This window comes from Strix aluco, chromosome 16 (assembly GCF_031877795.1).
Source record: "Strix aluco isolate bStrAlu1 chromosome 16, bStrAlu1.hap1, whole genome shotgun sequence".
Classification (NCBI taxonomy): Eukaryota; Metazoa; Chordata; class Aves; order Strigiformes; family Strigidae; genus Strix; species Strix aluco.
In genome coordinates this window covers 13,952,267-13,979,095 of record NC_133946.1, presented here as the reverse complement: position 1 = coordinate 13,979,095, position 26,829 = coordinate 13,952,267, and the positions used below count along the sequence as shown (strand labels likewise).

The following is a 26,829-nucleotide window of genomic DNA, read 5'->3' as shown; positions in this document are numbered from 1 at the left end:
AAAAAAAAAAAAAAGTCCTTGTCAGTTTTGGAACACAAGTTTTGAGTTTCTTTCACTTCTGTTTAATCTGTAAACAAACATTCAAATCCAGTAACAACTTCATTGGGTAACTCTTTACAGGGACAAAGCACTGTTGTTCCCACAGCAGGGAAACAAAAGTTCTCACAAAACAACCTGCACCAGTAGAAATAATCATCCAATCATTATTTTCTAAGTAGTCAAATGTTTAGAAAGTCTAGCATTTAAGGAACTTAGAAATGCTCTACTTTAAGTAACTCAATACAAAAATTATTCTGAAGACCCTCAAGAATAAACAGTATAAAACTATACAGCTGTAAAGCTGTTTGTGACAGCTTCCCAAATAAACTTCATTTTACAGTTACAGAATTTTAATTTAGAAAGAATGTGTGTGAAAACTGTGTGTACAGGTTTGTTTATTGGTCCACAGTAATTTACAAATAAAGCCCAAATTTCAAGTAGCCTGATTCTTTCCATTCTATAACATAACGATTCTAACCATTTGTTACACTTCTGGAAATTTATTGAAGAAGAAAAAAGATTTGCATAGTTTGTACAAGTTCAAAAAAGTTAAAGTTAACTGCTAGATTTATGTATTACACCTCTAGTAGGCATTCTCCAAGTAAGCAGTTTTCTCATCAGAGAAAACTCTAAACATCATTCTCTAAGCAGAAATTAAGCAGTTTTCTCATCAGAGCTTGGCCTAATAGGAATGCACTGTAATGTCAGACATCATAACAGAGAGAGTCTGTACCTTGGGTGCTCACATTCCTCCTCCTGCCTCTGAGAAAATATGAAGAAGCTAAAACTAGAATGGCCAAAGAAAGGACACTGCAGAGAAGAGAGCTGAATAGTATCAGTCAATATTACAAAAAACAGAATGCTTATTTTCATATTCTTTTGACATATTTCCAATATGAAACCTCACACTCAACAGTTGCTCTCAACCCCTGAACTATAATTAGTTACTCTGACACAAGAAGCTGTGCATGCAATTATCACAGTTTTTTGCTGTACACATCTCCAATCAAAAAACTGCATGGAAAGAGAATACAATCTGCCTCTTTGTCTATACTAACATAAGAGTTCCTATAAATTTGGGAAGGCTAACTGGAACATATGCTATCTCAAGTGGAATTGACCAAATCAGGAACATTCCCCCTTCATCCCACCAAAAGAAACCCATCATCCATATGCAAAGTGGAAAAACTATATAAAAAACAGTAAACAGGGATAGTCCTCTTCTTAAAATATTAGCTTCCTGACACGCAAACAGTTTTAGACAATTCATCCCCAAACTCTCTCAAACCAAGACAAGACAAAGAAGCAAGTAACATCAATTTGATCTGAAGCAGATAATGCATGGTTTCATTAATCTCATAGCATTTTTTTGGTCTGCTACTGGGAGTGGGAGAAAGCTGTTTCTGTGATTTCAATGCACCCCTAAAGAACATTGTCTCTGGACAATGTCCAGAAGTAATTTGGGCCAAGAATAGCTATTTGATCCCAAACTGAAACATTCTGACACCAGCCAAAGGTCTAAGTAGTTTATGTGGAAGTCAAGCAGAGAGATCTGAAGAAAAAATTGGTGCTACTGAACTGAGGAAAGCCTTCCTTGTTGATTCTGTTATAGTTCAGCAATTGCTTCAGCTTGCTTTCTGATTTATATTCCTGTACATGGACTCTTTAAGTCAACTTTTCCAGGATTGTTAATTTACATCCCATCATACCTCCCACCATGACAGCTGAGAACCGAGTTGCCAGTTTTCTAATACCCTTGGGAAACAAAGCATCATTTTTCTGCTGCTGTATCTGGAAACAATCAAGGTGCTGAAAGGAACAACTAGCTGTTCAAACTGCTATACTTAGAGAATTTTTGAGGGGCTAGAACACAGTTCAACCATGCTTTAGTGGACAGTACCAGCAGGAGACTCTGTTGTCCAAGGCTCACTGCTGGTAAACGTCCCATACAGAAACATTCAGAAGTCGCCTGGATAATCTTTTAAACATAACTTGTGATAGGAAGCAGAGACCCAGAAGCAAATGTCCACTTATTACCAAAAATGCAGCCAATGCATTGAGCACACACTTGCAGAATTCTAGTCAGAATTATGCTCCTTCAGTGCCAGCTTTGCATCCCATAAAGAGGTAAGACTTACTGGGAGATCGATTTTGTTGTTGTTCTAATCACTGGTCTTGGAAGTGGAGAAGTGTTAAGTGTCTTTTTTCCTTCTTTACCCTCTCCTTCATAAATGTTAGCTACTAATTTAAAAAAAAAAAACACCTCACTGCTGACATATACATATAAACAACGTAATAAACAATAAACATACAAACCATCTTATCTGCAAACAAAATGTGAACTTGGAGATATAATGAGAAACATACTTCACTCACACATAAGTCACTTTTCTTAGAGGAGAAAAAATAACGAGACATCAGAAAAGACTGTGAGGAAAATGAGTGGGAATCAATGTTAATAAAACTTCAGGCTTTCTGGTCATTCTGAGAAAAGAAATTCTATGAAAATTCATCTTTTCCCTGAAAAGCAAGCTTCTTTGCTACATCCTTTTATCTGCTGTCCATTTTACTATTCAGGGCTCCACAAGAATAGACTGTGACCTATTCTTCTACTTCTGAATAGGTACAACACAAAATAAAATACCAATGATACAACTTGCTTTCACATCCCAGCAACGGCAGTGAAGCATGCCGCCTGCTAAGTCAAAACCTGTTCAAGCCCCTCCTTCAAAGAATGGCCATCTAGTAGTCTGTTACAAACAAAAAAAACCACATAGTCTGCTGTGAGAAAGACTCAGAGCATAAATAAATCAACCAATAAATGAGACAGCGTTTCATTTATCTTAGAGCTGTCATCGCTAGACAGCTTGTTTCTGTAACTGGTAAAGACTGAAAAACAGTAAATTAAGTCCTGTAACACGACAGGAAATACACTGTCATGTTTCACCACCTAGAAGACCATCTTCCCAAAACTTGAATAAAACATCTCAACAAGGAATATCATAACAGTAAACACACTTTTTCAGAAAAAGGGGTAAGTAGCTCTGTGAGGAGCACAAATGATTAAATCCTTGGAACTTGTGTGACTAGATTACCTGGCAACTTGGAGTTGCAAGCTCTAAATGCCCCATTTTCCTGTATTTAGAGTACTCATTCCATATGTCTTTGGTGGCATCTTCAGTCTATTTCATAACGAGGGTGCTAGTAGGCTCTCTTCTCTTGCTGGCTACTGATTTTCATTAAATTTACAGAAAATTTATTATTCAGGACGATTATCCTCTGTCAAATTTAAATGAAATAAGCCAATGAATTCAAAGATACTAGGGACGGATGTTCGTATGACAAAAAGGTACTTGAATTAAAAACTGTCTATGATGTGTGCACACATACACATGTACGTGCACGTACATAAATTTGCATACATTTACAAAATATTAAGGTCACCATTTAATACAGGGTTACATTGCCAATAAAATCCATTTAATACAGGGTTATATTGCCAATAAAATTAACCTATAGAAGAATGCCCAAAAAGCAGGTCAGAATAGCCACTTTAGAGATGACCTGGAAAACAGACATCTGTAGTAAGGGAACAAAAATTCCTTACCAATCCAGGTATTTGACAGCACAGGACAGTGTCTTTTATCAGTATTTAACAGGAAGATAAAATAGGAGACAGGAAATTATTTATTAAACACTTTTTGTCTTGTAACATAAATTTTAGGGATACATTTACATAGCTAAAAGATGCTTTAGCTTCTTGTAAGGACTATGATTTCAAGAAGTAGGGCAAGTTCAGGACTAAAGCTCTGACAATTAAAGATGCTGTTTAGAGAAAACTCAGCTTGGGGTTCACAAAAATGAATTGGTTCAGACTAGAAAAAGCTACTTATAAAAGAAATGCCGATTCATTTGCAGAATGGAACAGTTCAATTAATTCACTCTTCAGTGAAAAAAAATTCATATTGGTGCTTAAAAAAGAGTGATGTGGAAACTTGTTATTACAAACACCATAGGACTGACTCACACTTATCTTTAAACAATGTTAACTCTCACTATCACACTTAAACAGTTTTAATTGATGCCTCGGGACACAGAAAATGAGCTACTACTTAGCAAACTAGAAAATGCAGTTTCTCAGCGCGTATAACTGGTTACTGAAAATTACTACAACTGCTTAAACAAAAGCATACTGTACAGTTCATACAGGTTATGAAACTAGTCAGAATAAGAAGCCACATGTTTTAAATGTCAAAATGCAAAAGCTGTAATTTAATTTCAAAGTTTTTTGTTATATTTTTGACTGACAATAATTTTGCTAATAGAAAAAAGTGTAGCTGCTTTGAAGTTACAAGATTTCAGTGTGAACATACAGGGCATTTTACAATATTTAGACACATCACAAGTCAGTCATTAAATATACAGATCTGAAAATGGGGTGGAACAAACACATTTTGTGGATGTCAAGCATTCTACTTTTCTTTTTATAAAATTTTAGAATTTGGGGATACATGGATTTGCTTTTTCTTATTCCTTTTTAACTTTGAAGTAAATGTTCTAACAATCATTACTAAATAACCACCACAGCAGAATGCAGCAATCCTTCAATCAAATAAAAACAATAAAGCTACACAAAGCACTTACAAGAATTTATGGAATGAACAAAAAATCCAAAATCCCCATCAGTTCACCAAACTGTATTCATGAGAATCTCAATATTTCAAGTTTTCATATTGGAAATTTGAAACATTTTGAATACTTTGTTGAAATTTTCTGACAAAAGATTATCTTCCAAAAATACTATCTTCAGGAATTTTGGCAAAATAAGAAACCTCTATTTTATATAATGAAATTTCATAAACACAAATGCATTACAGCTTTTTTAGCATTTTAACATAGCAACAAAAATCTATAATCTTATTGTGGATCAAGCTCTATTAAATACCAATACAATCAAACACAAGAGATTATGAAATAACTTCTGTTTGATGCATGTTTCTGAACAATAGGGTAATCTTAATTTTCCTCAACCCATACAGGACTGTAACCAAGTTAATTAATTAATCAAATCACCACACAGTACATTTGCATTGAGAACAAAGCCTTTAACATATAAGATAAGTTTTTGATTGGAGGCCCCCTGATAGTGCAGCATAGAAAATAAGGCAGGGAAATCTGATTAGAATTGCCTAGCCCGGCCTGGGGTTATATCCCTGTCAGCACTGACCATTTACAGAAAACATTGGCTAAATTTCACAGAACATTCAACTTTTGACAGTCCATCAACCACAACAAAAAGTTTTGGCAAAATATTTAAGCCTTGTGGGCTGCTTTTCCAAATGTTCAATTAATCTAAAAGATTAATGGCAGAATGGAATTCAACACAGAATATCCACCCGTGTTCACCCAATCTCCTGAGTGGGTTTCACAGTATGCTGCAAGTTCTCTCAGATGTACTGTTAGCAGCATTAGATAGAGCTGTTTTAAAGCCAGCACAAACAGTAGTCACTGTACCCCTTCTCTTGAGATGTTGTAGGTTCATTATACCTTTTTGCAGTCATTATAGTGGATGACTGCTAAGGGCCACTCTTACACTCCAGAAGTGCTTGCCAAACTGTCTTGGTCAATGAATAATTTCCTTCAAATATTTCTTACAATGTATTTCTAGTAATGTTTTCAGTTGAAAAGTCTTTGTACTGTTTTAGCTCTTCAGTATATTTCTGCCAACTAGCCATATTTATTAAAGATCTTACAGACCATATTCTGGCAAGTCCAGTGACAGAGGACCCTCCCTGCACATCCTTCATACCTCACACAGCATTGTCTAGAAAAGATTATCTTGTATAAACACTAGCAAGTAGATAAAGCCCTAAGAACTGCTAAATCCTTATTTTGACATAATAAAAAAAAAGTGTACTAACTCCATCTTCTGGCTAGGAATAATTGGTATGGAAGATCAAAAAAATTACCGAGTTAATTCAGCTTGATATCAGGCTTTACTTACAAACTTTATGCTTCTATATTCTTGTTTCTTACATATGTGATAAAAGTTTTCTCTCCAGTTTATCATTCATTTCACTTCCTTCTCACTTCTCCTGGGTTTGAGTTTAATCCTTGTCAAGCCTCTATATAATCATTTTTGTTAATGTTTTGGTTTAAAAAATGTGAACTTAATCAAGGGTAAATTTCTGCTTTATCTTCCTGAACATTATTTAAAAAAAAAAAAAAAAATAATTAGGTGATGAGAAACTGTCCTTGTATTAGGAAAGCATTATTAGTTGCACAATGCAATATCTAATATTTCAGATTTCATAAAGGAGCTAACCACTCAAAGCAGCAGGGCTGCAGGTGTTTTCACAAGATTTTCTCTTTGATCACAAACCTCCAGCATACAGTAGAAGAAAACTCAAGAAGTTCACAACACAGATACATGAAGTCATTTGTGCATATTCCCCAACAGATGAATTTATTCAAAAGCTGAAATGAGACCAGTGGTGCGCCTGCTTCCACTGGACCACCTCCAACCCCTTCTGCAAAAAAATGATCAGTGTGGCTAATGCCTTTTACGCTGGCGATTCTACTGGGATGATGGACAGAACATATAAGCAAACACCTCTATAAAATGAACATACTACAGACTAAGAGTTATTGTGAAAGGAATAAGTGATACATTATTGGATTGCACAGTTCAATATTATAGAACATTGCAAACCTGAAAGAACTCTGAAGCTGGCAGGAACAACATCATGGGACCTATTTATCCCATGAAGTTCAGTCAGGGCTTGAGTTATTAATAAGAAACTGTCATTCTGATCACATTTTCCTAGTTTTTGCTGTCATTTATGTGAATTTTTGGCAACATGAAAATTAAAAGCCAAGGAGGATTACTGCAAATAGCTGGCCTGAAGCTTCCTTACTGTAGCAACGTATTTTATTGGAAACTTCAGGTACCCACAAAAGCGGGCAGAAAAATCATCAAAATACCTAGAAGCATCAAAGAAGGACAGACATACTTCCTGACTCAGCATGAGAGGACTTCCACTTCTACACTCTAAGGCAAGAGCTTTTCTCCACTACCACATTATGTATTTAGTCCTGTAGATGGAAGCATGATGGATTGATGAGAGTTCAAGACTCATAAGGTGAGTCACAGAAGTGTTGTTACAGTTTTATAATGTTTTCATTTTACTTCACTCTGAAAATAATGAAGAATTTTCACATAAACACAACAGTTTTAAAACACTGCTTTAAATGTGTGCCAAATACTCAGGTATTAGGAAGAATCTGATTCACATGTGTCCTTTACCAGTTCATTGCGTTCTCACACATGAATGCGGTATGATTCTGTCTGTTACCATATAACCTTAAATTGTTTTTCAAAAGGACTCTCTGCTGCCCCATTTACTATACAAGTCTAACTTAGATACCTAAATTGCACTTTTCCATTCAAGGTCTTTGTGAAAACTTTGTGTTTAATGTTATATGTTGCAAGCGTGGTACCACACCTGACTGCAATTGCTTAATATCTTACATTTTAAGTACCTGTTTGCCATACTTCAGCTATCCATTATTGAAGTATTCTGTTCCTTTTACTTCAAGTGGACAAACACAGAATATACACTTCACTGAAGACACAGAGAAAAATAGAGAGGCTTTTGCGTGTGAAGGGATGCTATTTTGACTGATTTATTGGGAAGTTATAACACATCCATTCTTTACACTGCAGTGCCATTAATTCTCTTAAATCAGCACAGCTTGGCACTGCCACAATAAAGGACCAGTCCTGCCCTCCCTCAGCTGCTCATTCCCATCCCCATGTCACTCCCTCCCTTATGCAGCAAAAGCAGTCATGCAGCCACGTGGCAAGGAACTACAAAAAGAACTGATGACTTCTAACATGGATTAGTTCCCCAATTTAGTTCACTGTGCAGTCTCATGAATGCTTGTGTCAGCACAAAGGGGGATGTGCCAGGGCAGGAACGAGCAGCCCCCTCCTTTCAGTGGAAGCACACAAAGCGGTCAGGGAATTGGAACATTTGAGTAGAGGTGTTCAGATTAGAAAGGATATGTTCAAAGGTCAAAACCAAATTCATTTTCTGTGACTATATAAAAATGAATCCGAATTGGACATTGCTCTTAGCATCAGGAAATCATCATGCTCTGACCTCACAACCCAAAATTTTAATCCAGACTTGCACTGCAATTGTACCTCCCAGCTAACAAAAGCTGCTGTTGCATCAGGCATTCTAGTTAGTTCTGTTGCTGGTATTATCAGCAAAAAAAGAAGCAAAAAAAAACCCAAACCAAACCCCACCAAAATGTGAAGGAACAATGAGGAAGGCTGGGAAGAAAAAAATAATAGAAGATACCAGAGACCAATACAAGAGTTCAGCATTCCAGAATTAAAAAAAAATTAAAAAAATTAAAAATGAGGTAAGTATAGAACAATTACTGATATCACTGTATTGCTTGACTTTAAAAGCCATTGAAGTCTCGACCTCCAATGTGCATCTTAGCAAAAACATTTCCTCTAAATAGCTACAGTATACAGAAGACAACATTTTAAATCAGAAATGTCTATAAAATTACTACCCCAGAAGAAAACTGTAGTGGGATATGAAGACTGAGAAAAATCACCTGCAACTGTAATCTAAAGCAATGAAAAGGAGAAACAAGCTTTCCATTCCACAAGATTTTAGGAACTGTTACATTCTATTGATTAATTAAGGACTCAAATTCTATGTGGATGCCAAACACACTGAGAGATAGCCTGACACTGAAGAAAAACTGGAAACAAGTTACTTACTTGGACACGGACAGTAAATAAATGGTGAAAATCACACAATAGTAAAGGAAAACTTGTGACATGCCAGGAAAATTTAGAGATGGCTAAGGCATGCCTCTCTGTAGTTCCCCCTAGCTTTTATCCTCTGAAAATCCAAAACAAACAAAGAAGCCCAATAGCAACTTTACTGCAGGCTGAAGTTGTGATGTCCTAGGGTGGAGCTGTAGAGAAACTTCCTGCCCGGAGGAAAGAGGGAGATTTTAATATCAGGAGAAGGGGGCTGGTGAACAGAAGTAAGTTTACATCATTTCCTCTATTGATCTTAAGAATTACATGGAAACAAAAAACCATTACTGGCAAAGATGGTTTGAAAAATAAAAAGACCTGGAAGAAAGTTATTCAAATTAGACAATGGGAATAGTAACATAATTTTTTAAAAGCCTGCCCATCTTAGGTGATTCTAATGATCATTTAGGAACATAACCATATGATGAGAAAACAAAAGAAGGAAAAAAACCCTTTGTGTTGCTCAGAAAGGCATGAAAATATTCCTGATGCACAGAACTATGCATGCAAGGTGATGTGACTGCTAGCCATTTTAGCTACAGACATAAAGAAACAATGGACGGTCAGTCACTTTCTTGATGTTTTCAGCAGAATTTTCTACAGAATACTTCATAGCATAAGAATTGCAAAGAACATTGTACTGATTTTTCTCAGTAAAAATCACCATCAGAAGAAGATGGAAGAGACCTTAATCCCTTTTCTCTTTCATAGCACCCACTTATTTGACTGGTTCTAAAAGTTACAGAACACACAGCGTTAGACAAGCTGACTTACAAAGTCAGGGAAGACAGATGTAAACCAAATGTTTCCCCAGGAATCATACAAAACTTCACAGACTTTGCTGAAAAAAAATGCTGTCCCGTACTGCAATGCTTGAAAGATTAAATAGCCAAGTAGTGTCCTACTATGCTGCAGTTCCATCTGTTATTACAGATTTATTTTTTGAAACATGTATGTATACCAAACAGTCTGGCTGAGAAAACAACAACTGAATGTTGTCAGCTCATAAAAGCACTTTTAAAATAGCTAACAAGTGCCAGAATGAAGATTAAATTCAGATAATTAAAAATATTAAAAGTTATGCAGAAAAATAAGTATATGATCATGTAACTCCCATCTCCTTCATTGAAGAAAGACTGACAACACTTACATGGCTGTAACACTAAATGAGGATAAAACAAAATATTCAATACGTTTGATGTGCTGCATAACTTGCAGGCATTGCTCTAAATAAATGGTAAAGTTACTGGACATATACTCATGGAATCCAACTGTGACCAGATGACACCATAACCTCCATTTTAATGTCTGGAACTGAAGGAATAAAGAAGATTAAGGACAAAAATCACAATTCAAAATTGAGATTTCCAGATCTTGCTTTGTTAACATTTACATTAACTGTTTATTAATTATACAGATTTAAATCCCAATACTCATTGACTTCAATGGTAAAACTTCATAACTTGCAATTGAGCTAATATGAACACCTACCAAATAAAGCACATACCAAGCAGTGGCCACATGCAGTGACATGTTAGTGAGGTCGGACGAGTCAGGCAAATAACTTTGAACTAGCAGCAAAAACAGTTGCTCTTCCTTTAGAATAGCATCCCAGTGCTTTAGCCACCTCCACCTGCACACAAATTTATTTATTTATTTTTTTAAGAATAAAATAAATTTAAAGAGAATTCTGTACGAAGATCCCAGGCCAGGTAGACTGTTTGGAATGCAATCCCAGTGACCAGCTAACCACAGATGACACCGGCCTATAGTGTGAAAGATGTCTTAAAAATATGGGCTGCCAGACTCTTACAGCCAAGTTAATCTATCATAAATGTGCAGAAACAGAGATACTCAATCTTTCTAAGCCGTGTATTCAAGGGTTTGGGGTGGGGTGGGATGGGGGGATGGAGTTTTGTGGGTTTTTTTGTTGGGTGGGGTTTTTTCTTTGGGATGTTTTTTTTGGGGGGGTGTGCAGAGCTTTGGTGATTTGGGGGGAAAAAACCAACCAACCAGCCAAGAGCTCTGCATGTAGATTTCCAATACTAACACAGCTCTAACTGATGTTCTGTCATTTACTCTTTTAACAAGGAAGAAAATGTAGGGGGTTTATAGGGAAGAATTCTTCCAAAATAATTTGAAAATATTATTATTCAAACATTTAAAATACATTAACTTTTTAAGCTTCACACAAACAGAGGAACACAAGTGTATTCTGTATTAACCTTGATATTTTAACAAGTTCAGCCTTTAATTCTGTACTATAATACTAGTTTGTTAAAATCTAAGTTTATTCATGTGTGTGCCTAAGTAACAAAAAAAAAAAAAAAAAAAAGTAAAATCACAAACACTCTTGGTTTAACCTGTTGCATTACTTTTCCCTAAGAAAATAACTAGCCATAGCTAGCCCATACGGGCAATACCCATACTAACAACATACATCAATATTAAATCAGTTAGTGGGAATTTGTTTACAGTTTTTAAGTGAAATGCAAAGACATGATGATTTTCTGCAATAAAACACACACTGCTTTCAACACTAACTGGTTTATATTAGTGGCTAGGTAACCTCTGGAAGTTACTGAATTTTAATCAACGCAGGAAAAAAGTATTTTAAAAAAAAGATTCCCTTGCTTTAGAGGTTAAACCTCAGATAACATTAATTTTGAAAACTCTGTTTCAATATGTAACGCACAAGAATACTTCAGTGTAATTGCTAGAAAAGGTGGTGATAACTGAAACACTGGTGAAACTTGCATAGTACTTAATTTTGGTAACTAGGGAAGACCATTTTCATACAGATCTCAAAATTTGATTGTACATCTTTCAGAATCAAGCACAACTACAATGTTCTTTGCAGAAGTAGCCTGGCGAGTTTAAATAATTTTTCAATTTATCCAAAGTAGCACTTTGCAAATTCTCGTAAGCGCCATAGCCGCAGTCACAACCGAACAGTTTGAGATGAAGCCAGTCTTTTCCTTTGTAACAGTCGAGTTCAGCTTGCAACACTATCAAAAATAAAAGAACTGTAAGCTAATTGCTGGCAAGTATGACGCAAGCGGTTTCCTAGGTAACAGCCCAAGTTGCTGAAGTGCCTGATCCAGCATTTCCTCATCTGTTTGCACTCACACCAGCAGTCTGACAATGTAGTCACTGCATCCTGTTTCACTCAGCAGCCAGCGAAACATACTGAGCTTAACCCTTGACTAACATCTTTACAGTTAACCTATCCTATCTATAAGTTAACTTTTACAGTGATGTTCTGAACGTGCATTTTTTTCTCACACCTTTGCAGTAGCTGTCTAAACTGCATTTTCTTTTTAACTGAGAAGGAAAACATGAGAAAGAAAACATCATCTAAAATAAAAAAGTATGTAACAGATATCTTTTAATTTGCATTTGAACTACTGAAAGTTTCTGCCACAAATTACGTTTAAAAATGCCACCTGCAGATTTTACATAAAACATCAAATTATCTGTATCTTGGATTTTAACTTTACAGTTCCAGAATTTTCCTGATTTTATACTATCCCCAAAGTAAATTAGATACAAACATCAAGATCTAGCAAACCACTTCTCATTCACTTCAAATAGATGTGTATTCCTATATAAGTAGGAAGCATGTTTTAAAAAAGTATCACAAACCAGTTACTGTATACACCAAGAAAAACAAAAATCACCTTTTGATCTAAAAAAAAAATGTAGGGAGCACAGATCTCATCAGTGAGCTATCTTGCAGAGAAACTGCAGGTTCTAAAGCAAATAAAAAAAAAAATCAAACACATTAATGAAAAAAAGCATATGCTGGCCTTTCTGGCAATATATTGCACCAAAAAAAATCAGATAATTTTACAGTTTATTTTTAAATGTGAATTTGGTCATTTCAGGACATGAATAAACATGAAACAAACTATTTCCAGCACAGAGCTTTTATGTGCCGACATCCGTGCTTATCCGGTGTAAAATGTAACTGTTTTTCTGTACCATGGAATAGTTGTGAGGCACAAAGAAAGCAAAAATGCAAGATAAAAGTAGTATGTTTTGGTTAAAAATTCTGGGCAATGCTTCACCAAGGCAAAATGTACATGAAATATACTGCTGAAAACAAGTCTCCCACCTTCACTGACTGATCTATCCAGTGCAATTTTAAGTGGGAAATCCCCTACAGCATTCTGAATCAACAGATGACAGCCAGCCAGAACGACCTGCCACAGCAGCTTCCTGACCACTAAAGAGAACTAGGTACCACAAACGTGAAGGTGCAGGGAGGAGGCGACATTAGGGACTTTTCATTATTTCTTTCACAAAAGCTTACTCACTCAGGCGGCCAGGTTCATATCAAGTCAGAACTGCTCTAAAAGGAGATCTAAACCAGTTCTGATTTTCCAGTAACTGGAAGTCTCGTTCTTTCAAATACATCATGGATTCTCCAGTTCCTTGTGAAGCCTTCTTGTTCAAATCTAGTATCATAACTTACCCATATTCCACAAAACAAAATATGAAGTCTTAGGCCAAAAAGCCCAGGGGTACAGACAAACAAGCAGCTTGAAATGAAACTCCGAAGAACAGTATGCAGGTATGCACTGGCAACTATACTTATGTAGAAAATAAGAAACAAAAGAGCGCTACCATGTTTACACGGTATGATCAATGCTCTGGCTTAGTCAGCAATCAACAACTTGTTAGCATCTCAGTGATGTTTTTCTCTAAATGCAGATGCATCAGCAGGCTTTTCTACTCTATTAGTACAGTTTTCCACTGCACCATTTCTTAGCTTCTTCCCATACCCCTGCATTCCTCTTCATTCTGATGTTGTAGTACCCAGATAGTAGGTAGGAAGGCAGAAGAAAAAAGAAATAAATGTTTTCTTCACCAATAGACAGTTTTCCTCAACTGAATGGGAAGCCAGCTCAGAAAAAAATAAAGGAAGTAGCCTGGTATGTGATTATGGAAATTCCAGAAAGAGATCAAGAAGTTTCAGGGATGAAGAGGCAATGATAGGCAGAAAACGTGTGATGACACAAGGCACATTGAGGAACACAAACATCCCTGTAGGGGAGGGAAGCAAACCAGCACAGACTAGCAGGACCATTGTTGCAGGGTTATGCTGGGATACAAAAGATTCCCACCCCAGCTCTATTCAACAATGCATCAGGGAGCCCTGAGAAAAATCATAAGCCACGTGATGGCTTTAGGTTATGGGATTCAAGGTTCAGACAGGTTCTAAAACATAAAATGGTTGCTGAGGATGTCTTTGATAAAATGAGTTTTTAGATGCCTGGATTAGAACCAAGTGCAGGAACATCCACGTGCAAGTTCTGTCAGAGGGCACTAAAACATACTTCTATGAACACAGACACCAAATGACTTAACCATTTGTTATGTAACTGATATATAACAAGACCATTTTGCATAGAAGGCTAGCCTCTCTAAGGCTTAGGATTGTTATCTGTCTTAAAACAATCCACCAACTACAGAACCTACCATCACAATGTACAGTTTTTCTCCAGCTCTGCCTCCCACTATACTGACTGGGACACAAGAAGAAAAATACAGCTCTGTCCACCCAGCTAGCTAACCTCCCAAATGACACTCATGACAAGACAGATGCAGGGAACTCACTGTTCTTTTTGACTCTGGCTTTTCTTGGCTTACCCCTCTTCCTGAAATCTGCAGGGGTACCACTGCAGAACATCTCAAAAAGTGAAGCAGAGCTGATGTGAAGAAAAAGACAGACCTGGGACACAGCTGGGAATCTAACAGACCTGCTGAGCCAAAGTATTACTCAGAAATTGAAAATAAAGTTCAAAATTTCCTTAAAAAAAAAAAAGTTCTGCAAAAGTCCAGTTAAATCTGCTTGCCCTGTGGAGGTAAATAAAGTTCAAGACATCAGGACATAAAACATTCCTTTGCTTCTACTGATCCTATTACAACCCAAGCTGTAATTAGAATGAAATAGCTCAATTAAATTCGTATATGAACTTCAGTATTATAAGGACCAGGCAAAGCTTTCTTATAGCTCTCAAACATTGCAGGAAGGTACATTGACAAATACAAACCCTGTAATGCTTTCCCTCCATTTTGAATGGAGAAGTGAAGGGAGTAAGATGTTCAGTATTTATTTTTTGAGGCATGGTTCTTTCCCTATTATTATTATTAGTCAGCCACTAATGATAACAGGGCTACTCTTGATACAACTGCAACACTTGAGCCAATACTACTCCTACTTCTCCCTCCTCACTTGCTTACAGTAGGAAAGAGTTAGGCAGAACATAAACAAGATGGCTAAAGGCTTAGTCTTCTCAAAAAAATCCCCAAACCCAACCTAGAAAACCTTTGTCCCCTCTATCCAGGAAATAAACAAACAGAGGATTGTTTTCAGCTTTGAAGCTACTGAAGACATACAGATTCTCTTTGGGCAGCAAAGAATAAGTTCCTAACTACAAAAGTCTACATATTAAGAGCTCAGCTCTTAGAAATAAATTTGCAGTTATGCTTATGGAGAATGAAACAGGTGAGTAAGCGCCTTGCATCTAACTTGCAGAACTAAAAGAACAAAATGAAAAAACAAAGACTTTACAATTTGTATAGTATCAAGGTAAAGGACAAGGTCTGTATGAGTATGTCAAAAATAAATGTACACACCTTTTCAAATGCAGTCTATTTATTTATCATTTTCCAATAGTGGACATTTACATGGTACTGAAGTAAGAAATTCTAGAAACATTTTTATGCTGTAAATGCAAAGAAATATTTAATTCTTCTGTTTCATAAATTACATTTACCAAATGTTCTACACCTTTTTTTTCTAAATAACAATTTGATTGCTATGTTTCTAAAAAAGTAAAATGTTTTCAGTCAGAACATTTTTACGTCTTTGCTGAAAGACACTTGCAATTTTGGACCAAATTATGTTACTGATCTTGTAACATGTAGAAAGAGAAAGAACACACTGGTAGGAAGAGATGTTAAAATTATTGTAAAATTAAGAGCAGATAAGGACACAGAAAGAGAAAGAAAAATGATATTTCAAAAAAGACAAGTAAGCCAGCAATTTACTATTGAACATTAATCTCCTGGGAAATTATTTTGCTTGTACTTTCAAGGCCCAAATAATTAAAAATAAAGATCTGCCTTCTAAAGGCACAGCAATCCTGTCCATCACCAGACAGGTGAAAGGAACATAGCTTTACGAATGTATTCATTTGAGATTGTTAACACTTGCTACTAGAGAGCTAATTTATAAATGACATTAAACCCTGTGAGTTTGTAAACAACTAAGGACTATAATCTCAATCCTTAAACACTGTAAAACACATGTTCTTTTCCACTTGAAAGTTTAAGTGCTCTGCTGACTCTAGGGAGCTTCCTACTAGAATAAGTGTTAAGGCAAGTATGGAAGACTTACAAATCTTTAGCAATGAGATTTTAATAGCAACCAGTCTCACAGAAGAAAAATTACATAAGACTAACTATATACCTTTATAAATCAATTATTAAAGCTGTATTGATTTTTGCAGTTAATCCCAAAATGGCATCTCTTTATTATATGAAACACAGCTTAAATCTTTTCTAATGTTGCAAGATACTTTTCTGAACAAGATATCAATTTCATATTTACAGATGTAACATTAGTTTCTAAATTAATTTGTCCTCTAATCTTATCCTTAATCATTTAATAATGGGTTATGCAAATTTCGTACATAAACACAGAGTTTTACTCAGTTTTAACAAGACGGTTTGAAGCTTAGGGTCTTTTTAACTACTTTTCATTTTTACTCTTCATAAAAAAGTGTTATCCTTCACACACAGACTGAAGTACTATTTTCTTCTTCAGAACATTCTGCAGATGTCTCCGATATGACAGTCATTGTCTCAGAGGGTATGAAAACATAGGCCACCCTTAAAAGCATTAGCCAGCATCTGCCTCTGCTCACTGCTCATCTACTCCCGTTTTCTTATTTTCATCTTGACATGACAGAAAAACACTTGCAAACCTATTATTTTCAAGCTTCTTTAAAAATTCTTTGGTATCTAACAAACAGGCTGCCAGTTATGAAAAATAAATTAATTAAAAGCAGTGACAAAAAAGACCGGTCATTAACACAAAACCTATTCCAAACTCTTCTTTCTTGATCAAACTTGTTCAAACAGAAACTCCAAATAGAAGGAAAAATTAGATTTTCAATATTACTGTGGCATAGAAACATCTGTTATGGTGAATAAAAAGTAGCAAGAAACTCTGATACAGATTCTAAATAATGCTGTTCTAAACTACATAAAAATAAGTTAACAGATACTTGTAATCAAAATACTTTCAACTGCACTTTGCTGTAACAGCACAAAGCTGTTATTACATCATGGTAATCACTCATTTTACCTTCGGATAGACATGCTACATTTCTTTAATCATTGGAAAGATCCTAAGTAGCATTCCTCAGCTTTTTACTATTTAAAAAAAAAAAACAAACACTAGAAGATGCCTAATTAAACATCTGTGTGTATAATCAATTGAAACTCTCTCATTGCAAGTTTAATTTGAAATCTTATTTGTAAGCGTGTTTCAGTGATCCCCAAATGGATACTATGCTGCCCCGAAAGTGCAGTTAGTTGAAACAAGGACAGAAAGACGACACATACAGGGTGGACAACACAAGCTTGTTTGTGTTTTCTACTTAAGATATGAAATATACTGCTCTCTCGGAAGAACCAAGCCCCTGTGATCATTAATGTTTGTGTTTATTTGCCCCGGTCTAAGCAGCAATACACAGTAGGTACATCTGTGTTTCAGTGCACTTTTGTACGGACAATCTCAATGGAAACGTCGTAACCCAGATTAACATTCATCTTTCCCTGAGCAAAATAAAGCCTGCCTCTCACAGATCCAGCTAGTCAAGAGGAAAACTGTGCTAGTGTGCCTTTACTTCTTCCAGTCTGAGCCAATTGCTTCAGGGCAGTGCCAGGGCAGATGGCATTTCACAGGCACAGCAGGATCTAAACTTTTTCAGTCTGCTAATCACACCTTCAGGTTTTAACACAAATTTCCCTCCCCTACTACCCACACATAAAACCAGAACTGTTTGTATCTACAAAAATGCAGTTTAAATTAACTGAAATTTAATTTCACACTATGTAATGAGGATAATTCTAAGGGAGCGAGAATGCATAGGATACTATGGAATTGCAAGAGTGGGTATCAAAGAGCCTGTGAGTGCATTTACACATTACACTGCCCAAGGTGGCAAACCAAATGAAATGAAGGCTAGTGTGGACATAAATCAAGACAATAACCACTTAAGACTTCTCTCAAAAACATTCCTTTCTTTTTAAAGTTAGCATCATTAAACTACATGCATGATACTGAATTTTATTACCTGCTAATGATGTCCTGTAAATACAGAAATCAATCCCTGCCTCAGAGAAAGCTCACAAAAAGTCAGTTCACTTCCAAAGTTACAAGCCCAGGCCACCCAGTTCTGTAAAGCATACACACTGTAAGGTTCCTCGGCCACCATACCTCTCACACAGAAGATAGTATCTGTCTATCAGTCACCAAATGTTGAGAAACAGTAGATGTATCAGCAATTTGTGTGAAAGGACAGAAACTGTTCTGAAGAGCCAAAAGTACTAGAAAAACTCAATGATACCTGTTCCTAAAAAAGCCTGTACTTATCCTACATTAGTAACTTAGTGTACTCAGAAATTTAGAAATCCTTTAAAAGAATCTACTAGACAGAAGGAAGAAAATCATATTCCTGAAGTGGCAAACAGATATCACACAACAATGCTTAGGCAGAAAAAAAAAATAAGTAAAAAACACCAGAAAATACACTATGATTGAATCTGTAATATTAAGCTGACTCTAAGAAAAATAAAAATACCCTAAATGCAAATACAGGACTAGGTCACATTGGAACAAAAATCACGCGGACAGTGAGCCTAGTATAAGAATACCTTTTTTAGCCTTTAGTTTAGCTTCTATCCTGTTAAAAGGATTTAATCAAATAAAAATGAAAATGTAACATGACCAATAACAAAGGTTAAAAGAGACACTCTAATACCGTAGTGCCTATGCAGGGACTCATAGTTAAGCTGTTATTTCAATAAAACTGATAAAACTTCCCTCTGCAAACCTTAAGTTTCACACACTTTCACAAGAGTTTATTCTATATTATGAACTTTGTTGACAAAACTGTAGTGACAATAGATACAAACAGGCAGGTGTGACACAGGCTTGCTGTATCACCACTGAACAGTGACACAGTTCCTCTGGGGCGGGGGAGCAGCACTGGCTATTTTGGGCATAGTGAAAGTACTCACCCCAAATTAAACCCCACATATATTTCTCAATTACTATTACCAGCATGGATATAGCTAAACCAACATACCTATATTGCCAATTCATATCAAAATGCCTGGAATGTTTCTCATAAAAGAGGAAAGATCTCTCAAAACCAAATCCAAAGCACCCAAATACATCCTTACATGGTACATTTTCTATGGTATCCTGTATAGATTAAAAATAGTAAACTATATAGGAAAAAGATCATTTTAACATTCCATTAGAAAACCTTTTATTTATCAAATGAAGAACAAATGGCACATTTGTTGCAAATATGCCTTTAACTTAGTGAAGGTATTTGGGTTTGCATAAAGGAACATTAGCATTGGCAACTCTGTACCAGGTAACAAAATCTGTCAGGATTACCATTCAATCAGTCATTTAATTGGAAATATGTCAGCTTTTTCCACACATCCTGTACAAAGTGAGGTTAGGGCAGGTAGTCATGAATGTTCTGCATAGCAGCACTGGTTTTGATAAATATTGAACTATCGAACAAATAGATACAAAAAAATGACTTGGATATCTGTGCCCTGTTCTGTGCTTCTCCCAGTAAATTCACACTTGTTTCCAAGGAACGTGATACATATGAAAGCTATAAAAAGTAGGGATGGCCCAACACATCAAAACTTACTCCTTGTCACCAGCTGCCTGTATTTATATGAATTACATCGTTTTCCAAAGCTGTATGATCCATTTTCAAATATAAAACTGCTCTGGAAACTATAATTTTATTTCAGCAATCATTCATTGTCATGCCGTCCCTAGCTCCTAGAACACTTCATTTTGTCACCCTCACCAATAAGGCCACTAATATAACTGGTCTTTCTTAAGGATGGATCTCTCTGATCTGCTTTTGTCACACTTCCCAAATACCATCACTTGTCAGTTTACTTTTACCCTGTAAACTCTAATTTATTAGCATCCATGGTTCCTGTCAGTTTGGAAGGCTCTGGTACTCTTACTTCCTCTGGATCCTTGAAGTTATTGATCCTTTGTATGCTTCATTAATATTCACTCATATATTACACAGTCTTCCCTGACCAATCCAACCCCTCATTTTTACCTTAAATTTTTGTTCCTGCTATTGAATTGCAGAAAAGTCCAATTTTTTTCCATTAAAATTTATTCTGTTGTGTCGTTCCATCTTGCTAAGCATTGTGTTCACCTACTGAAAAAGTAATGTTGAAATTCAACATTTCCTTTCACTCCCCTTTACTCTTTTTTAAACTATTCTTTCAGCTCACTTTCCTGGAAAAACAGGTGGAATTCCAACAAAATATTCTATGGCTGTAGCCTCCCACGGTCTGCCCTCCCTTCTCATTTGGCAGGCAGAAGTTTCTCATCTGTTTTCCTCCACAAGTTTTTGCATCGAGAATGGAACAGATTTCATCTCCCAGTCTCCCTGCTGATATCCTTATCTTTGCACAAAAGTGTAAGATTTACTCCTTTTCATCTTTAGCAACTAGTTTCTGAACACCAGACCTGATAGTTACAATTGGCTTTGTTCAGTGATTTGTTTGAACAATGGTAAGGCTGAACGAAGTTTTCATTTTTAGGTATCATAAAACCAAAACAGAAGGAAAAAAGCTTTTTTAGAAATTTAACTTTCCTATCCAATGTGAAATAAGGCCCAGGCTTTAACAGAATTCCTGCCCCCCAGTTCTGGTATTCACTCATGATATGAGACACACTCTTATGTGGATTCTTAAGAGTTCAGCTCACTCATATACTGCAAACTTGCCCACTGTTGGGGCATATTCCATAGGGTCTCTTCACTTCTCAGTCACCTTTTTTCATAAAACTTGCTGGAATTTGATATCTTTGAAACTTCTAAGGCCACAGGATTCAGTCAGTTCAATTGGTGAAGTTCAACTATCAGGATGGTACTGTCATGCATATATACATGCACACACATACATTGTGTCTAAGATGAGTCTTTTCCTCAAGAAAATCTACCTGACTCCTTGTAGTTCTCTTCCCTTTCATATTTAACCTCACAGAATATACTGTTCACAAACCGCAGGGTGGAGGCTGTCCTCTGCCATTCTAGAAACCTTCCTGGGAACCTTTTGTTCCTCATCTCTACAATCTTCTTTCATAAGTTTAAAACGTCTTCCTAGTCAAAGCTGAAAACGAGTACTTTATCCAATTTACCCCGTTAGTTTTCTCTGACACAGTCAATTACGCAGTTCTTGGAACCTTCTCTCCCAGTGTTCTCCATTTCTTTCCTGCTGGCGCTCTGGTCATTCCTGTAATATGCCACCCTCACCTTCCTCCAAACATCTCCAGCATTTCCACAGCAGCTGTATTTATCTCCTTCCTTTCTCCTTTTACATTTTCTTTCTGGGAAACCACACCTACAGAAACAGTCGACCCCCTTTGCTACACTGACAACTTACAGACATGTTTCCCCACTTTTAGCGTACTTTTTCTGTCCAGAAAATGAACTGCCACCAAGTCTTAGATATCTAAAAACCATCTTAAGGTAAACTTAGCTAACTGAGTTCTTAACTGCACCTGGTCTCCCTAATAACATCTTTGTCATTCCCTGTGAACCGCTGTATGGTCCTGGTGGTCACTTTGCCAGAGGATACCATCTTAAACTCTGATCTCTCTACAGGCAGACCATGCTCAAATCATCCCTTCTTTGTGGTACAATACTTTGAGAACATAACTTCACGATTTAAAAACAAGAAAGGAAAAAAAAAAAAAAAAAAAAAGGATGCAACTCTTACCAAAAGTCTTCTCATTTCACATTTCATCTAGAGCAAAACATCTTGTCAAGGTCAGAGAGAACCAGGCAGAAACAATATAATCCTACTCATCCAAAACATGGTTGCAAAAACAGTTTTCCAAGACTCTTGCTTTCACCACCTAATCCTTCTCTTTGTATATTCCCCACAGTCTGTCACATCCCGTTGAAACTGATCACATTCACAGTTCAACACACCTACATCTCTACCTTGATTTTCCGCATAAAACAAACAATAAAAACCCAAGAGATAAAAAGATTCTGTTAACAGCAGAAACAAATCTTGACATGCAGGTACACTTGTGGTAACAGTCATCGTAATCATTAGTGAAAACTTAAAATTTCAAAGAGCTAGTTTGTCAAATACATAGCAAGAAGAGTTACTTTTTATGTTATTGGCAACAGTCAACAGGCAAAGGCTCACATGTTTCTAGGCTGCAAACAGTATCTGAATTTCACAATTTTAAGACACTGTAAAATACATATTAACAGATAGCTTCTGCACTAGAAAGTTTATACCCGAGTACTTAAGGACAAAGTATAATTTGTTTCACAAATAGGTAAGAGACACATATAAATTGTCTAAGCAAATAGGGAACTGCGTTAATGTCAAGTTACATAAATATTTTAGACTCTTGAAATCAAGTCCTGATCTTCCTAAGGTAATGCATCAAAGGTACGAGATAGCTTGCAACAGAAAGGGGGGAGAGGTGGTGGTCAATCCAACAACCTAACCACAAGACAATTCTTCCCATAATTAACAGAGTGCAACATGAAAGCTGTCCTTATCCATGAAATATCCCTGCCTTCCTACGTGTTTGAACCTAGTCAGGTAACTAGGAAAAGTATCAGCTCTGTTTGCAGACTGTTTTGGACACATATACTGTATATTTAATTAGGACGGCCTATTCTTTACTCAAGAAAAAAAAAATGAATTCTAGAAATCACATAATCTTCCTGAATTCTGAGAAGTTCTGATGTATGAGTTCCTACACATAGTTATTTGCTCTCATACACATTCACCATCACCACTTTGAAGATTCAGCTGGACAGGGGTGCTGGGACATCTTGTCTAGACTGTGCTTTTGCCAAGAAAGATTGGACCAGATGATCCTTGAGGTCCCTTCCAACCTGGTGTTCTATGATTTGATACATCTACCTTCTTTTGTTCTTATGTGCCCCTGCTTGCAGAGGTTCATACAAACCTCTACATACAAGAAGTTCATAACAATCATACAAAATACATCTAATAGAATCACAATAGCAGCTTAGCTCACATTCATCAAAGTATTCCTGTCATGCTGGACCTGCAGCACACTCCTTGCACTCCTCTGATCTTCCTAACAATGCTCATTAAACTCACTCTTAAAATATTAATATTGGAAAAGAATCATTGCAATATTGTATAAAGATCTGCAAAACATACAGTCAGTCCTTAAAGAAAATTCACATTATAAATGCCCCCTGAAAAGCATTAAGTGCGTACATTCCTTCTGTTTCAAGGAAGCGATATAAAAACCTTGTAGTGTTTATTCAAATAAAGTCACACACTATGGGCTTACTTCCCCCCCGAAAACAACTGATGTTTTATCAGCTCTGCAACGTCTGATCTCTCTCCAAGTCAGATAGGAGATCAGAGGATTTAACCTGTGTTATCCCTATAAAATCACATATAAAGTACTGCATAGAATACATATCTATGAATTCCATTTAAACCGTGCTTAAAAAAGCACAAATATTTATCGTAAAGCATAATAAACTATTAGGAAAATAAAGAACTTCAGATCTCTTTGTTGTTTCTGTTCACTTCTAGTGATAACAAAGATATCAAATTCTGGAAGTCTACCAAACAGTTACAATTTATTATGAACACGTATGATTTAAGTACTGCCAATAAATTCTACGTATTTAGTTATGGTTGACATTTATGATGTTACTTAAAGAATAATAAATGCCTTAACTTGAAATATGCGCATGCCTTTAGGAAGTGAGCTGAATATTAAAGGAAGCATTTAGTAACTTGCATAAGAACAAATATCTTCTATCATCTAGAAAGGTTAATGAAACCACGTTTTCTGAGGTTTTTGTACTGCAGACAAATGTGACAAAAATAAAGCATTTACTATCCTTGAAGGGAACAGAGAAAGTAAATTATTATACAATATTCCCTGCATATCTTAACTGCTAGTACAATATTTTAATGTTTTTTTCATAGTATGCATTAGATAATTTGAAACTTATTGAATGAGTTATTTCTGAGGCCTGTTACACCATACTTGCATTTTAACCTTTTATGCAAAAACAATTACCGCTGTATTATTCTATTGTGCAAATGCAGGGACAGAAATGCTCGAAAACTATTCCACCGTTTCAGATTCACCTCGTATTTCCTCAGACCTATTTCATAGTCAATCACAAGTAGTGCATTACAGAATACATGTCAAAGCAAAATTAGAAGATTTCATTTAGTATCCATGAATTTCAGCCACAACAGCAGTAGATGGAGGATTCTGCAGCAACAATCACTTCCCAAAAACTGTTCACTCGCACGTTTATTGAATACACTCCCCTTATTCTCTCTCCTGTAACGGGCTGATAATCCACTTGCAGCAGCCTCGGGCCAGTTCCACCGGCAACAACTCGGTGTTCCTGCAGTTCACGTGCAAGTTCCCAAATAAAAACAAACTCCCCCCACACGGGGGTTTGCGCTACAAAAAACAAGACTCATTGAAAAGTTTTCCGGGAGGTAGAAACCAACAGAGTTCCATTCAAGAAAACTGAGCGTTTCGGGCATCCCTCCAGACTCTACTGAACAGCTCTCTCTTCAGTAAAAAGAAGTTTCTTAAATCCCATCAACCCAAACCTAATGTTAACTTATGTGGAGCGGGGAGGAGAGGGTGAGAGGGAGAGAGAGAAACAAGAGACAGTAATCTGCAAGGCAGGACAGCTGCCACTCAAACAACGCCAACATTTGATAAATAATATCCCTCAAAACCTGATATTTCTTTAGCACTTGGCAATCATTTTGTCGATAGAAAGCGGGAAGAACCAGAAGCGCCGAGCAGCTAGAAAGCTGTGGTTTCTTTCGTAAAGTCTGCCAGAAGCGGAGGAGGTGGTGGTGGGCTTTGGAAAAGAAACAATTAAAATAACAAGGTAGCCGATAGCTGCAGATGTTTGGTTCGGGGGTTTGTTTTAATCAATAAAACCTACTTTTTAATATTAAAGATCCTATGAAAAGCAAGCAAGCCTTCTGTCCTATAGCAAATACATTATTATGATTTAGCTTCTATACGGACATAATTTAGTATTATATCGACTCTGCAGAACCGAGCTGAGAGACCCGCTAAGGGACTAACTAACATTTTCCTCCATTCCTCTAAGCGGAGTTTGACAGTTAGCAGACATCCAGCACAGACATATACAGCAGTCAGGAAAAGCGAGCGGCGCTCACTCCTCGGAAAGTTTCTCCCTCCAGTTTCGGAGAAACCTACCTGCTCTCTGGAAATGCAAGGCAGCGAGGGTCTCCTAAACATTTTGCAGCTGCCATAGTAGCTGGCCGACGTTTCCCCTAAGGACACGCAGCTCGATCTCCTCCTGGGTCTGATCACAGGCACTTTTTCCTCCGCGCTGGGGAGCCGTGGGTGGTGATGATGCTGGTGGTGCGCTCCTCGGCTCTGAGCCGAGAAGATGCCGTGCTCCCCGCCGCAGAGTGCCAGGAGGCAGCCAGCCACCCCGACCGAGCCGGCCAGCAGCGGTCTGAGGGCCGGGGGGAGCGAGGGAAGGCTGGTGAGCGACACCAGCCACACCAGGCTGGAGAAGACCAAGACGAGGAGGCTCCGGCGCCACTTCAGGGAGCTCTGCAGCAGGGTCAGCGCCGCCGCCGAGCCCAGCACCGTCAGGAGCCTGCCCAGGACCATCTGCGGCTCGGCGGGGGGCTGGGGCTCCCCTTCGTGCCCCTCCGCGGGCAGCAGCCACTGCAGCGCCACGAAGTCCCCCGAGTAGCAGCACACGGGAAGCGCCAGCGGCCACCAGCGGGTCGTGCCGCCGCCGCGCTCCCCGCGCCGGCCGCCGGCCAGGTAGCAGGTGAGGAAAAAGAAGGCACAGGCGACGCTGAAGAGGGGGCTGAGGCAGCGGGAGAGGCACAGCAAGGCGTGCAGCGGCCGGGGGCTCCGCCAGCTGCTCCCGTCCTGCTGGCCCCCGGCGCTGCCCCGGCCGTGAAAGGCCAGGAGCGAAAGGACGAGGGCGGCCAGGACGCCCAGGCTGAGCAGCGCCCGGGTCGAGGAGGCGGCGGCGGGGAACGGCAGCAGGGAGAGGAAGCTCTTCGGGGGGTCCTGCCTCAGGGGGGTCGCGCAGCTCTTCACGTAGCCGTTCCGCAGGCTCTCCGGGCTGCCGCCGCCAGCGGGGAGCGCCGGGGGGGCGGCCGCCCCGCCGCCGTCCGGCTGCTGGCAGGGCTGCGGGGGCTTGCTGGGTCCGTGGCGGGAGGCGGCCGCGGCGGCTTCTCGCTCTTCCCTCATGGTGGTCGGGGACGCGGGAGGGGGGGGGGGGGGGGGGGAGGACGGGGGAGAGGCGCGGGTCGCGCTAGCCCCGGCCCGGCCGCGCCTCCCTCATCGCCTCAGGAGAAAGGCGCCGGGCTGAGCCGCCGCGTCTCTTCGGCGGGCAGCGGCGTCCGCAGCATGGTGGGAGAGGACGGGAAAGGAGAGAAAAGGTAAAAGTCTCGCCCGCTCGTCCGCTTTCCCCGAGCGGATCCGGCGGCGGGGACTCGCTGTCGCCTCCCAGCGCTCACCGGCGGCGGCGGCCGGCGGAGCCCCGGCGGGGGCGGGAGCGCGGCGAGGAGCGGCCCCC

At 38.3% G+C, this 26,829-nt stretch overlaps 1 protein-coding gene across 1 annotated transcript in view; it reads right to left on the bottom strand.

The window, feature by feature from the left end:
- Nucleotides 1–26,701, bottom strand: part of PDE3B (phosphodiesterase 3B) — an 88,121-nt gene extending 61,420 nt beyond the window's left edge. Inside the window, exon 1 of the mRNA XM_074842508.1 lies at nt 25,479–26,701. Within this exon, the coding sequence (XP_074698609.1) occupies nt 25,479–26,501 (1,023 nt within the window). The 5' untranslated portion in view covers nt 26,502–26,701. The remainder of the gene's footprint in view (nt 1–25,478) is intronic.
- Nucleotides 26,702–26,829: the final 128 nt, after the last annotated feature.